Raw genomic sequence first — 15674 nt, 5'->3', positions numbered from 1 at the left:
ATTTATGTTGGATAAGTGAGACTCTACTGTATTGAACACATCATATGAGAACCAGGTGAATGTAGTATGAGAATACAACTCAATAAACTAATATCTGAAACTATTCAGAATTTATTTGTACCTACTCTAATCTGGGAGTAAGATTAGGTTTTTCAGGAGAGCTTGCTTTCAGTTATGCACATTTAGGATCAAAGTTATATATTTTTTTTTCTTCCTGGTGTTTTAAAAATAATTTAGGATCCTGAAGTTGGTTCATAAGGATCAGAATTATTGCATAATAATACATAAAACTAAGCAGAACATGTTTTATCTCTTTGGAATCTAAAGACATTAAAATTGGGCTGCAGTCTTGGACTGACTTTCTTGGGAATAAGTCCCACTGAACCCAGTCGAATGTCTGATAGATAGTACTGTCAGATTGTGAAATATAATATGCTTAACAGTTCTGGTGAATATGAATAAAGCTAGATTTTGATCCATTAGTTATACGCTTGTATATGGCATTTTAAATTTGAAGAAAAGCTTGCATTTATGTATTATTAGTGTATATGTCAGTGGTGTGTTGTGACACCAAGGAGAATATTGTAGTGAAAGGTGTTGTCCAAATTGCTCAATTTTATCTTCAACATGATTTCAATACCTTAGTCACCTTCTGTCAAATTCGATCTAAAATCTACTGCAGATTCGTTGCTCTGATGGTCCTTGACCTGTAAGTCATCAAAGGCATTTGTTGTGATTTTTGAAACCAAACTCTCTTGCTAAATGAATTTTGTGCACTTTTAGTGTATTTCAACTAAGGTTTCAGTGAATATTTTTATAGTTAGAATACCAGTTATCTTAAATACCAGTTATCTTAAAGTTAAAAACAATCCTGAGAAACTCACCTCATTTACTTGTTTCTGAATAGAAATGTATGTAAGACTGATGTGCATGGATTTTCGTCTCCACTCCATGAATAGTTTCACTGTTCTCATGCCCATTCAAGAAATTACAAATACCATTGTTTCAGGGAATGTAAATTATTTTCAGAATTTCAGAAATTGAAAAGGGATAAGTGGAAGGAGAAAATGTTGGGCTGGTGCCAAGCGATAGCTCGTAATCCTCACAGACTCCCAAACAGCACAAGGACCCCTGAAGTCATAAGCGATGCAACACAGATCTCTGCCTTGGTGAGTTGAAAGTTATACTTCATGATGATGGCATGTAAAACAAACCAAAACCAACACATGTTGAAAGTTGCTAAAATCAGTCTGCCCCTAGCAGTGCTTGCGCCTTTTACTTTATCTCAAATCTTTGGCTTTATGTGGTTCTTTGTTCATTTTGTTGGCTCTACAACCGTACCGTCTTCTATGTTTTCCAATTTTCTCACCTTTTGTTGCATCCATTTTCCCCCACATACTGCATGAGATGGCTGTTGGATTATTATTATTTTTTGCTATTTTATGAAAGAAAAATGCAGGGCTGCATGGAGAATTTCTTTTAGGAATATTGTTATAAATGTTCTTTTTTGAAAGTATATAGAATATTCTGAACATTTTTACTAACCCTTCATGTATGACATGAACAGCAGAGCTCTATTCCAAAGTCCCATTTTATTGATTTCTAAATGTTTCTATGATATGAACAAAAAAGGGGGAAAAAAGACATTCTGGAAATATGCTTTATTTTCACATCTTCCTTATGGTGCATGATAGTTGGGTTTGCAAGCTTAATTATACATGGGGTAAGTTATGTTCCATTCCTGTTATTGGAGAAACCCAAATATACTTAATGTATTTTTGAAGGCTTTCACAGTTGGACTCACTGGAGTGTTTTGTGGTCTCCGGGCTGTATGGCTGTGTTCTAGCAGCATTTTCTCCTGATGTTTCGCCTGCATCTGTGGCTGGTATCTTCAGAGAATCTGATGGTGGTAAAGCAGGTGGAGTATATATACCTGTGGAATGTCCAGGGTGGGATAAAGAGCCAATGTCTATTAACCAAGTGTGAAAGGTTCAATAAGCAGGCGTCATTTGCAAAAATGTTTGAGTGGGATCCATCCATTAGTATGTGAGTAACTGAGAAGATAGCATAGTCGATAGTGAGGGTATCTATTTGTTCCTTTGGAGTGTTTATTGCCTGGAGGCATCCTTTGTTCCCTTGGAGTGTTTATTGCCTGGAGGCATCCTTTGTCTGGGTGCCTCCACTATTGACTATGCAATCTTCTTTATTACCCACTTGCTTTACCATCGTCAGATCTTCTGAAGATGCCAACCATAGATGCAGGCAAAATGTCATGAGAAAATGCTGCTAGAACATGGCCATATAGCCTGGAAACCGCACAACACTCCAAAATATGCTTTTTAAAAAAAATACATTTTCAAAGCAATGTTTACTTGTTAAGGAAAAGGTACTAATAAATGTGAAACAGAATAGACTGTCTTCTATTTTACTATTCTGAGTGGTGGTTCGGTTCCCCCTCCTAAAATGTCCTGTTTTATCTAAATGTTATTATCTCTCTGTTTTCATTTTTACATGAAAGATATTAATATTTCAAGGCTGTCAATAGACATTACTATTTTTTAGAGAATGGGAGTAGTATTCGAATTTTCTTTTAATTACTAATTCTCTGTGAGCTGCTGTCAGAACATTCATTATCAAAGTCAGATATCTTTTATTGATAGTATTTTACACATATCTTAGTACCATTAGCATAGAGTTCCTGGACTTTTAATACATGCTCATGCTCAACTAATGTAGAGTTGTTGAATAAATGGAATTTATAGGAGTTTCCTTAACAGCTATCACTGATTCAGTGGCGACTGCAAAATGTAATGTGCTGCCATCAGCTATTTTGGATGGGAGATATAAAACAGTGTAACGGTCAAAAAGGGTTTGTTCTTGTGACTTGGTCTCTGTTGAAACATTTCATAATTCTTTGTTTGTTTGCCCCAAATATGATTACATATTGATACAGGCATTCCATTTTTTCATAGTATTCTCAATGGCAAGGGAGTTATAAAATTCAATTATCTTCCGAACAACTCTGATGCATTATTTTGTGAGACGGTAGCAAATTTTATCCATGAGATTAGTAACTTTTAAGTATGTTTTCTTTTTATCTTGTTGTATATACTAGGCTTGATCGATCCACGAAAAATTTGATTCTAAACTCGTTTCAAAACTAGAGGGGGGCAGCTTTTCGTTTCTGATGGTATTTCCGAATTTGGCCCCCCAAAAAATTCGAAATTAACGAAAATTCGTTATTTTCTAAATTAATTCGTTACTGGCGGACGCGCATGCGCAATTCCCAAAAACAGCACAGAGGGAGAGGACTTTACAGGAATCTCCCACCCTCATTTTTTGAGTGATCTTCTTCCAACTTGGTACAGTGGTAGAACACATTTAACACTGATAGCTCACCAAAATTTGGAACGTTTCCCTTATCCTCTGATTTTTGGCGAATTTTCATAGCTTTTATAATAAACCATTTTTTAATAATTGCAGAAATCTGTTCCTGGTTTGAAAGTCTTATTTCCTGTTAAATTGGGTTGTCTTTACTGTGAAAGTCATTGTTCTACTTCAGAAACTTTGTTTTTGTGGCTGAAACTTTGTTAAATTGGTGTGTGTGTGATTATATACTGTGTATATAGTCCCTGCATAATGTGTGTGTGTGTGTGTGTGTGTGTGTGTATAGGTAAAGGTAAAGGTATCCCTTGACGTTAAGTTCAGTCATGTCTGACTCTGGGGGTTGGTGCTCATCTCCATTTCTAAGCCCAAGAGCCAGTGTTGTCCATAGACACCTCCAAGGTCATGTGGCCGGCATGACTACATGGAGTGCCATTACCTTCCTGCCAGAGCGGTACCTATTGATCTACTCACATTGGCATGTTTTCAAGCTGCTAGGTTGGCAGAAGCTGGAGCTAACAGCAGGCACTCACTCTGCTCCCGGGATTTGAACCTGGGACCTTTCGGTCTGCAAGTTCAGCAGCTCAGTGCTTTAACACACTTCGCCATCGGGGCTCATGTATATATAATATACATACACATACACACAATGTGGAGAATATGTGGAAAGGTAGATAGATAAGTTGGGAGCCACAGCGAAGGCACCTTCCTGGGAGCAAGGTCTAATAATAATAATAATAATAATAATAATAATAATAATAATAATAATAATAATAAAATCCCTTACAATATCCAAGATGGCTCACTGCTACAGAATCTTGGGAGGTTTAGTTTGATATGGTACCATTATTGGCAGAGAAAGCTAAGCTGTAGGAGTTGAAATCCAATCATTTATCCTCCCTATAGAATCAATTTTATATGCATTTTTAGCTACAGAAAAGCTAAAATCAGGACAGTAAAAGAACAACACCCAGAAAATGGGAATTCCAGACAGGAAACAATCAGGGCCAGCTAATACCTCCCAACAAAGGATTCCCCCAGGTAGGAAGCAGCCAGGCTTTGAAGCTGCAAGGCTATTCAATGCTAATCAAGGTGACCAATTGCAACATTCACACTTGCCTCCCACAGACAAGAGTTCTTTCTCCCACCCTGGACCTTCCACAGATATATAAACCCCACTTGCCTAGCTTCGCACAGACGTCAAAACCTCACCGCCGGGCCCCTCTCTGTCTCTCTCGGTCTCTCCATTCCCGGCTCCATCCGCCGCCTTCCCGCCTCACAGAGAGACACCAGGCCTGAGCTGAGGCGAGGCGGCGGCGGCGGCCATTTCCCCCCTCCGTCTTCCTCCTCCTCCTCGGCCTCCTTCCCCCTCGCCCCCTCCCATTGGCTGAGCCCGTGACGCCCCTTTTGCTGAGGGGCAAAAGGAAAGGGCCTGAATGGTGGGAGTTTGGGTGATTTGCAAAAGCTTTTTTTTCCTAACGAAAAAAACGACGACATAACGAAAAACGGCCTCTCGTGATTCGAAACCGCGATATCCAGACGTGTGGACAACCAATGCTTCAAAATTGCTTCAAAACAAACGAAAATAACGAATTAATAACGGTTAACGGGGGAAACGAATTATTTGAGCAAGCCTAGTATATACCTATGTTGTATGCCAGTTTTGTTATTGTATGCCAGTAAAGGCTCTGTCTGTGTGATTCAGTGGATCTGCTCTAGCTGGGATTAAGAATGAAAGGTAGGCCTGTTTTTTGATGAAATACACTGTAAGATAATTCTACTTCATGCTAGTTTTAAATCCTGACTTCCATTGAAGTTCATACAACTCTTCCTCTCCCTCTCCCCCCTCTCTATTTTTATGTGTGTGTGTGTGTGTGTATGTGTGTATATATATATATATATATATATATATATAGAGTATTACTGTTATTTAAAGATTTGTGCTTCTCCAAAACTCCTGGATACTTCATGGCATACTGTGTGTGTGTGTGTGTGTGTGTGTGTGTGTGTGTGTGTGTATGTGTATGTGTATGTGCCTTCAACCTACCTGTCTATTCTTGGTGACCTCATGAATTTCCTAAGGTTTATTAGGCAAGGGCTAATAAGCAGGGCTGTAGCCAAAGGGGGTGGTGGTTTAAGGGTTCAATCCCCCCCCCCAAAATGTCAGGTTTTTAAATTAAAAAAACAAATAAACTGTTTACTCATTAATTTTAACTGATTAACTAATCCCCATGAGTGTCTACTAAAGTTTATCTGTCTTGAGTGTCCACTGAAGTTTATCGATGGAGCCTGATTTCTAAATTATTTTGTCTTATGGAACTATTTTTCATGATTCGCAACCCCCCCCCCCCCCCCCATTTTTTTTCTGGCTGTGGCCCTGCTCAGAAGTATTAATCATCACTTTCCTCTGGAATACCTGCAGCAGTTGGTATTCCTTGGTAATCTGCACTTCAAATACTAACCAGTTTAGACTCCAAAATGTGATGGATTCTGGTATCTTTGAGATATTAAACTCTACTGAGAAGAATATCCTAATGAATTCAGTAGGGGTTAGTCCCAGGTTGCATACACATATATGAAATTGCAGGTCAAATTTCTTAAGATAATTTGCCAACTACCGGTTAGCCTACTTCTCAAAAGGCAGCCGTGTTAGTACAGAGGCAAAGAATATGTTGTATAGATTCATGTGTATAGTTGCAGCAGTTCATTGGATATTTCGCTTTCCTTTCCCCTGACACAGAAATAATCCAATCTTGTTCGAGATCCTATATTTGAAAAGTCTTTTGAAGAAAGCATATTATGTCTTGACCCAGAAGTTGTAGTTTAGGTCCATAGCACTGTGTAAGCAAAATCTATCTGACTCCACTGATTTCAAGATTGAAAGCATTAGAAAAATACTACACTGTATAGGTTTGCAATAATAATAATAATAATAATAATAATAATAATAATAATAATAATAATGATGATGATGATGATGCAAACTCTCACAAAATTTCACATCTGATGTACATGGATGGCTTGAAGCTATATGAGAAAATGGAAACTGAAATCCAGTCTGACCAACACTGTCTGAATTTTTAGCACTGATATCAGCATGGAGTTTGGTTTGGACAAATGTTCGACAGTGGCATTGAAGAAGGGAAAAATCATTGAAAGTGAGGGCATAAATATGCCCAATGGCCAAACAATAAAGTGTCACCAGCCAGAGGCCTATAAATACCTGGGCATATTACAGTTGGACAACATCAAGCATGAACATGTGAAAACTGTGGTCAGCAAAGAATACACTCAAAAGGTCAGAAAAATTCTCAAAAGCAAGCTCAATGGAGGCAACACCATCAAGGCCATAAACACCTGGGCCATACCTGTCATAAGATACACTGCTGGCATTATAAATTGGACACAGGCGGAACTGGACAATTTGGACAGAAAAACAAGAAAACTCATGACCATTCATCATTCACTGCACGCTCGCAGTGATGTTGACCGGCTGTATCTGCCTAGAAGATCAGGGGGCAGAGGACTCTTACAAGTAAAACAAGCAGTCAAAGAAGAACATGCCCTGGCAGAATATGTAAAGCAGAGTGAAGAACCTGCTTTGATTGAAGTCAAAAATCAGAAACTCCTCAAAGCACAGCAGACAAAAAACCAGTACAAGAAAACCGCACTACAAACTAGAGCTGACAGCTGGCACAACAAAACATTGCATGGAAAGTTCCTTGACAAAATTGAAGGAAAAGCTGATAAGGAGAAGACCTGGCTCTGGCTCACAAATGGGACCCTGAAGAAGGAGACAGAAGGCCTGATCCTTGCAGCCCAGGAGCAAGCCACCAGAACTAATGCAATTAAGGCCAAGATCGAAAAATCAGCTGATGACCCAAAATGCAGACTGTGCAAGGAAGCTGACGAAACCATTGATCATCTCCTCAGCTGCTGTAAGAAAATCACACAGACAGACTACAAACAGAGGCACAACTATGTGGCCCAAATGATCCATTGGAACTTATGCCTCAAGTACCACCTCCCTGCAGTAAAGAACTGGTGGGATCACAAACCTGCAAAGGTCGTGGAAAATGAACACGCAAACATACTGTGGGACTTCCGAATCCAGACTGACAAAGTTCTGGAACACAACACACCAGACATCACAGTTGTGGAAAAGAAAAAGGTTTGGATCATTGATGTCGCCATCCCAGGTGACAGTCGCATTGACGAAAAACAACAGGAAAAACTCAGCCGCTATCAGGACCTCAAGATTGAACTTCAAAGACTCTGGCAGAAACCAGTGCAGATGGTCCCGGTGGTGATGGGCACACTGGGTGCCGTGCCAAAAGATCTCAACTGGCATTTGGAAACAATAGACACTGACAAAATCACGATCTGCCAACTGCAAAAGGCCACCCTACTGGGATCTGCACGCATCATCCGAAAATACATCACACAGTCCTAGACACTTGGGAAGTGTTCAACTTGTGATTTTCTGATACGAAATCCAGCATGTCTATCTTGTTTGCTGTGTCACATAATAATAATAATAATAATAAAATTTGACTTGTGATTTTGTGATATGAAATCCAGCATATCTATCTTGTTTGCTGTGTCATAATAAAATAATAATAATAATAATAATACAATTTTGTTTATTTCAGTCTCATGCGGGTTTAGGCAATTTAGGCATGAATGTTGTGATATATATATTTGAAACAAGGTGTTTTGTTTTGTTTTGCTTTGCTTTGTTAAACTGCAGAGGACATAGTTTAAAGTTAATAGATAAAACAAGAATGGAGGCCAAAGTCATTACCCATTAGTTGGGTAAAGCAGAGCAATCTAATTCAACACTATTTTCATTTCTGTTACATGTAGAGGAATGAATGCATTTGTTATGCATTTATTCTTGTGTGCATAACATTTTTGTTACATGATAATTGTTTATAAAGGGATAGGATTTGAGGTTGGGGTTTCATGGACTCAGTTTGTGTTTTCTACAGTGGAGAAGATAGCAAAGCACTCCAGTCTTTAGAGCTATTTCTAGATATCAACAAATGCTGCTACTGAAAATGTTTCAATTTAGCAGTAACAGGTTGACATCTAACCTTTGGTTTAGGAAATGGAAGAGGCTTATCATCAAAACCATTCAGTTTATTCGAGGCAAGAATTAATGTATGAGCTCCTGTGTGAATGTTTCTTCCCAATTTTCAAGAATAGAATACCCCTTAATTTTACTTATAAATTTCCTTCTCTTGAGGTGTTTAAGCAGAGGCAGGATGTCTCTTTGTAGGGGGTGCTTTGGTTGTGTGTTCCTGCATTGCAGGAGGTTGGACTTCATGGTCCTTGTTGTCTCTGCCATCTCTGTGATTCCAGATCCTTGAACGTATTGATCACCTGCATTAATACCAGAGCAGGTGACTAAAGCTTAGAGATAAATGGCAAAAGACCATCTGCATAGCAGAGTTTTTCATTCTAGAGGTTCATGCACAAAGCTATGAATAAATATAATTCACATATATGTAATATATCCTAGGCTTATTTGCTGTTTCAAAATAATATATTATAATGGACATTTTAAAGGATTTAACAGACAGACTGTTCTGCATTTCTTTACCATATAATATATGCCTGAGGTATAGGATACTTGAGTGAATGTACCTATTTATTTAGTGATTTTCCCAGTATTTTTATCTAGGACATTTTGTAAAGAGAGACATTTATTCTAAATGAAATGCCTACCCAAATTTTATATGAAAGTGCTGGTAGAGAATTGCTCCTTCACTCAAAACAAATGGTACAGTTTTCACACTTCGCTTTTCTTTACCTTCAGGAATGTTTTAATATTTGCAGTGTTTTACATGAGGCAGGCATTTCAAGTCAAGCATTACTAAAGGGCTGTCAAAAAGAAACATTGAAAAAGGAATAGGAAAAAAGGAACAGCCCTTCAGTGTTTCAGGCATGGCACTGACATCAAACAGCGAATAATTGTTTAACATAAGGTTCCTTTTATTGAGATAGGTAATAGTGTGATACTCTGGGCAAAATATTGAAGAAGCAAGAGGCAAACTCTGTGAGGAAGTTTACCACATCCCTGTTCAACTAATAATTCTGCCATCAAGTGTTTTGAAAAGGGTGGTTAAGCAAGTCCTCCTTCTAAGCAGGAAAACTCTGTTAGTTGTTTTCTGTCCAATATCTATACCCTTTGCCCATACAGAGGGTAGAAATATTAGGTCAGAATCTGCTGAAATTGGTATATTCCTAGCCTTTAAACATCTTGGAAGCTGTTAAGAAAGCATGCACTGTACTTATGCCGTCACACCCAGGCACCTTTTCAAGCTTTAGGATGTGCTTCTTCCTTTGCCCAAGTGAACTGCGGGGTCTTACTTAGAAGCTCTGGAAATCCCAGTAACCAAAGGCACTTCAAGTAGAACAATCAAACAAAATTTTATTTTCACAAAGTCCTTGGCAGACTTGGCACATGTAATTAAAGTTGCAAATAAAAACAGTCCACTTATAAAACCTTGCAGATGTTCCTTGCTTGCTTTTCCCCTTTAGGTTGCTGGATTAACTTCCACCAAAGGCAAAGAGGTCCTGAGATCCTCTTCACCCTAGCTTTGAGCTGCTATTAAAAGATCTATAACTAAGCCCAAAGCTAGTTTTTGAGGGAAAGTTGGTAGGGCTTCCTCCAGTGGCAAAGAAATCCGAAGATGTTCTCTGCCCCAGTGCCAAAGCTATTAGAAAGAACAGGTCTTTCCCCTATCTATGCTTGGCACTGGTTTTAAAGGGAGGTCATTTGTTTGTACTTACGATGGCCTTTTCAGAGTTGGCCTGGCTTGGCCACACAAGCACATCTATGTTGTTTCTCCTTCAGTCTAGAAGGCAGAATAGGCTTCTCAAAATGGAGCCTTCTATCCCCAGGAAAAGGGGCGGTCTCCAGAACAAAACGATACATTTGCAGGCTGCAAGCAGCAAAGACTTTTAAACAGGCTAAACTATCAGACTGCTGCAGAATCTGCAGCAACCCTGGAGCAAATGCAAACAGATGCTATTCCTACAACTATAAAAATGCAAACCAAACCTCTGGGGGACGGAACAGTACTGGAAAAGTGAGAAGGAAAGCATGTGAGGATGGAAGGAAGGTAGTCTTATCTTCTTGGCTCCATTTCATGCATGCTTCCCCTCCCCTCCCAAGTTTTGACTCCAGAGAGTTGATTTTTGTGTATATGCTATTCTCTTTCATTTGTGGATTCTAAGCTGCCTGAAAATTAGGGAGACTGAAAAAAAGGTATACATGAAATGAATTATGCATGTATTGTTTAGTTATGTTTTCCCCCTCCGTTGCCCTGTAGACTGTAGACTTCAGAAAGTGTTGAGGCTCCATGGTATATTCCTGGATCACTCAGATTCACTCCTAAAAATACACTGAAGTAAAGCAAAACTGCTATTCATAACTTACTGATTTATTTGTTCCAAATAGGTGGTGACAATAACAGAAGTAAAAGCAAAGGAAAAGTTGTCATGTCCCGTCAACCAAATGCTGACATAGCATCAAATGCAGGTAGATCATGAGTATGCACTGTAAAGATGTTCCAGTTAGGTCTAGTAAGGCTTTCATGTTTTCAGACAAGGGGCTAGTGTCTTCCTTTCTATAATGAAAGTAAAGGTTTTCCCTGACATTAAGTCTAGTTATGTCCGATTCTGGGTGTTGGTGCTCATCACCATTTTTAAGCCAAAGAGCCAGTGTTGTCCATAGACATTTCCAAGGTCATGTGGCCAGCATGACTGCATGGAGCGCCGTTACCTTCCTGCTGGAGCGGTACCTATTAGTCTACTCATATTTGCATGTTTTGGAACTGCTAGGTTGGTAGAAGCTGGGACTAACAGTAGGAGCACACCAGATTCAAACCGCTGACCTTTTGGTCAGCAAGTTCAGCATCTCAGTGGTTTAACCTGCTGCACCATCGAGGGACTCACTTTCTATAATAGGGGCAACAAAATGCCTCCCAAATTGTGGTCTTAGGTACCCTAAGAGAACAAGGTTCCAGAAGCTATGATAACATTTGCAGGTTAGGAGAGGGTGTATTCTCCTTCTCTTTTAGGAGAGGGAAATGATTCCTTCTCTGGAGATAGTAGTGCTCTTATAAACATTGAAGCTGGTCTTAAACTCACTATGCATCTTTTTGTAGTTATACTTTCTCCTTGCACTGAACAGCACTTCGGCATCTCTAGGAATGATACAGAGGTCATAGAAAGTACAGCAGTTGGCAACACTGCAGGCTAATATACCTAAGTGTGACTGTATACTATTAAAGTAATGTATAGTGAATGAAGAGCCTAGTAGCTATAAAAAGGTAAGGGTAAAGGTTTCCCCTGACGTTAAGTCCAGTTGTGTCCGACTCTGGGGGTTGGTGCTCATCTCCATTTCTAAGCCGAAGAGCCGGCGTTGTCCGTAGACACCTCCAAGGTCATGTGGTCGGCATGACTACATGGAGCGATTACCTTCCCGCTGGAGCGGTACCTATTGATCTAATCACCTTTCCATGTTTTCGAACTGCTAGGTTGGCAGAAACTGGAGCTAACGGCGGGTGCTCACTCTGCTCCCCGGATTTGAACCTGCGTCCTTTCGGTAGCTATACTCCTTGCTATTCTTCTGCACACATAACCTACTAAGATCTATAATTAGTGAAGACCTGCATAATTCAATGTATATAAAATTTCTTGATGCCTTGTTTCATTTTTATTCCACCGTAATGCTGGTATTTAGCTATGTATTTATTCAGCTACATTTAATAAGTAAGTAATCTCTGAAGAAAAATAGGTTAAATGTTTCTTGTAACCTCAGCTTAGGCACTTAACAGCTTGTCATTCTTTCCGAATCGTGTTTTCCCAGTTATGTTAGATAGGAAAATAGGACCATGCATGTTTTATGTCCCTGAATGGATGTTATTTAGCAACATCTAAACATTGCTATTTAATAATCAAAAGAAAATGGTACATTATTTTCCCTTTTTAAAAACTGCATGCTACTGTAGTTAGGAGTATAAAAATGCATTCGGTTGCCTTGGGAATCGCATTATTTTAAGACAGGAACTTGGTGGCATTACAGTTTTAAAACACCATGATTAGTCGTATCTGTCAGGACACATTTATGCCTTTCATTCTGTCATTTTTCTAGCATACCAGATCTACAGGCTCCTTCAAGAATAAATACTTCGTTAAGATGAAAGGGATGTTTTCTCCCCATCTGCTGCTGCAGAGATTTCTCTTCCATATTGTTTTACATGTACATGTACATTATTTTACATGTTCATATGGAGTAAGATAACATTTACTATGCAATTTGATACGGCTCTTAGAATAGGGCTGTCAGAATGAAACCTGCATCCAAGCTGGCAATTCTACTTCACTGAATTACATAGGGCTTGCTCATTGGGTGGTAAGTGTAGCGCTGCAGCCTTGATTTACTTTCAGCAGATTTTAATTGTACTTAGAATTGAATGAGTGACATGTCACAGGGAGCATAATGCTACTTACCCATCCTTTAGTTCTCTACATCAATGGTTTATTTGTTTCAGTGCTTTGTGACCAATACTGATTGTACTCTGTAGCTTACACATTTCTGAGAGGCATGTTTCCTTCAGGGACCTCTTAAGTATGATTAGCTGTACTATTGATTGCATATTATGGAAAAGACTTAAGTCTATGAAAGCTTATGCTACCAAGCTCTTTCTGTCAGTATCAAAAGTTTCAAGATCCTCTTGAATACTGGTCTTACCATGAACACTAAAGACTGTCGATGCCAGTGAAACTTCCTTTCTGAAACTAATGGTGGCTCTGTGTGTGTTGCCAGGTAGATTTGTTATTGTGACACTTGGGGAAGAAAAGTAGTAGGTATCTTGATCCTGCCATTAGGATCCAAAAAAACTAAAGAGATTGACTGTATTGATGCAGTGCACACAGAGTGTTTTACCTTACTTTAGTAAGGTGGTCAGACAGTCCTACAAGTACAGTAACATAAAAATGATCTGAAATACACATGTACATGGAAGAGAAAAAAATCTGTTAGTGTTCAGTTTTTTTTCTGCCCTCCATACTCAGGTAATGTCTTTGTTTTATTACTCAAATCCCAGAATGTGTAGGAGGTGTGGACTTTGATTGACGGATAGAATGATAGTTACTTTTGGAGGAATCATTTCAACAGATATCCGTACATAAAAATGATCTATGTGCACTGAGACACTGCCAGATCTCTGTGAGTGTGTACAGGTTGATGTGCATTAGTTTTTCATAATAGTTTCATTTAATATGTTGGTAAAATAATTGATGGATGGGTATGGAGGGAGTGAACCAATCATATCTTAATGTTTCTGTGTAGAAGGGTAAGAGATCACAATTTTCTTTTATTTTCAAAAATTTGTTCTAGAAAATTGGTAAGTCAGACAGGACCAAGCAATTAACCTGCCTGTTAGAAAAGGGTTATTCATATCCTTGCTCACTGTACATTCTTTCTCATTGTACATGCAATTAATTTTAGCAACTACAGTGTTATCTGTTCCCACAGTGAAGTGCAGTTTTAATTTTATACTTGAACAATTGTCATTTAAATCTGCTATGATGTACTTCTGTCTGTCCGGTTATCATCAAATCAAAGAATTAGAAGGTGACCCAAAGGTCATCTAGTCCGATCCCTTGCCAGCATAGGCATCCACAGTTAGATGTCCTTGAGGCATGGTCATTCAACTTATATTTGAAAATCTGTAATGAAGAGAATACACCATGCTCTTACCCAGTCTGTTCTATTGTTCAACAGAAGCTTTTTCACACTGTACAATCACAGCACTACTACTATACTTTAACTGTTATTGCTTCATCCTGTGGAATCTTGGAGTTTATTCATTTCATGAGGCACTAAACCTGTGGATGACAATTTTAAACATCCCTCCCTGAACTGTACTTCCCAGGACTCCATGGCAGTGACAGAGTTCTTTCTGTGAGAAAATTATTCCTAATATTTTTAGTTCCTGAACTCCTTTCTTGTGATTTCAGTGTATTGATTTGTTCCTGTCCGCTTGAGCAGCAGAAACATGCTATCTCTGTTTTCTATATGATACTTATAATGACACTCCTGGTTATTCTGTCTTCTCAATTTGCAGTTAAATAAGCCCACTGCTATCAGCTATTCATTATAAGTCTTATTTTCCAGATCATTTATCTATCTTTTTGCCCTCCTTTGAACAGAATATAATTTCAAAATCCAGTTCAAAGTGCAGATATGTCAAAGTCATGAATAGAAGGGAATCTAAGTACCCTATATATTCATGTAAGAGTAGAAAATTCAGTTAATTCAACTTATACATGAATATATACAGTACTTTAAGAAGCACCTCCTGTCCTATGAACCTAATGTCATTGACTAATTTTTAATGATTCCCAAGCATGGAATATCCTAACTACAGAATATTCTATTCAAGGAAACATACCAGGTACCAACTTTGCCATCATGTAGACTCCCAATATACTGATCTGTCTACCTTCCTGTTTATTTTCTTATCCACACATTTTAAAACATTTTCAGTATCTTACAGGTTTTCACACCTGGCTATCTGTTGCACTCTAACTAGCCACTTAAAAATGTGGCATCCTGTTCAATAGTTATAAGCTAGATTTATGATCAATTAACTTTTGATATTCAACCAACCTTGAAGCCAGGTAGTGTTCCAATTCAAGAGTTTTTTTGAGGGCCCTTCTACACAGCCCTAAAACTCAACCTAAAAAATCAGCAGATTATGTGTTCTATGTGGCTATAATGTTTTAATTTTACTGATCCATGTTTTAATTAATGTTTTCAGGCTTGTCTCCATGTGAGTCGCCCCGAATCCCTTTGGGGAGATGGAGGCGGGATACAAATAATAATAATAATAATAATAATAATAATAATAATAATAATAATAATAATAATAATAATAAGCCTGAAGTGTCCAGATGACGTTTCAGGCTAATTCGTTTTAACCTGGAGTAAACTGAATTTGCTCAGTTTAATCCTGGTTTAAAAAACACCTCTGTATATTCGGACTTTAAACTAAAGTCTGGATCTTTAAAGGTGAGAGCCCTATGGGGACTGACTCCCAGGACTGCTTCTACAGTCCTGGGCGGTCTACACAACCATTCTGCTTCTTTGGTTTCCCAAAAGCTTGGAGGAGTGAGATGGTACCCCCTACCTTCCCAGTTCCCCATTCCCTCCCCCAAAGCTTACCCAAGGGGCCTGCCAGCTGCGTAGTCCCCTCTGGAGAGCTTTGTAG

At 38.7% G+C, this 15674-nt stretch overlaps 1 protein-coding gene across 5 annotated transcripts in view; it reads left to right on the top strand.

The window, feature by feature from the left end:
• Nucleotides 1–15674, top strand: part of marchf1 (membrane associated ring-CH-type finger 1) — a 178933-nt gene that overhangs the window by 52860 nt on the left and 110399 nt on the right. For 3 of the 5 annotated variants that reach the window (XM_062981349.1, XM_062981348.1, XM_003221698.4), the window contains one exon: nucleotides 1030–1169. The exons of 1 other annotated variant lie outside the window; for it this stretch is intronic. In XM_062981349.1, coding sequence (XP_062837419.1) covers nucleotides 1068–1169 — 102 coding nt within the window. In that variant the 5' untranslated portion in view covers nucleotides 1030–1067. Of the gene's footprint in view, nucleotides 1–1029; nucleotides 1170–11933; nucleotides 12002–15674 lie in introns of those variants that run through there. One more of the 5 variants, XM_062981350.1, reaches the window with a different exon arrangement.

This window comes from Anolis carolinensis, chromosome 5, assembly GCF_035594765.1.
Source record: "Anolis carolinensis isolate JA03-04 chromosome 5, rAnoCar3.1.pri, whole genome shotgun sequence".
In the NCBI taxonomy this organism is placed as follows: domain Eukaryota; kingdom Metazoa; phylum Chordata; class Lepidosauria; order Squamata; family Dactyloidae; genus Anolis; species Anolis carolinensis.
This window is presented reverse-complemented; position numbering and strand designations above follow the sequence as displayed.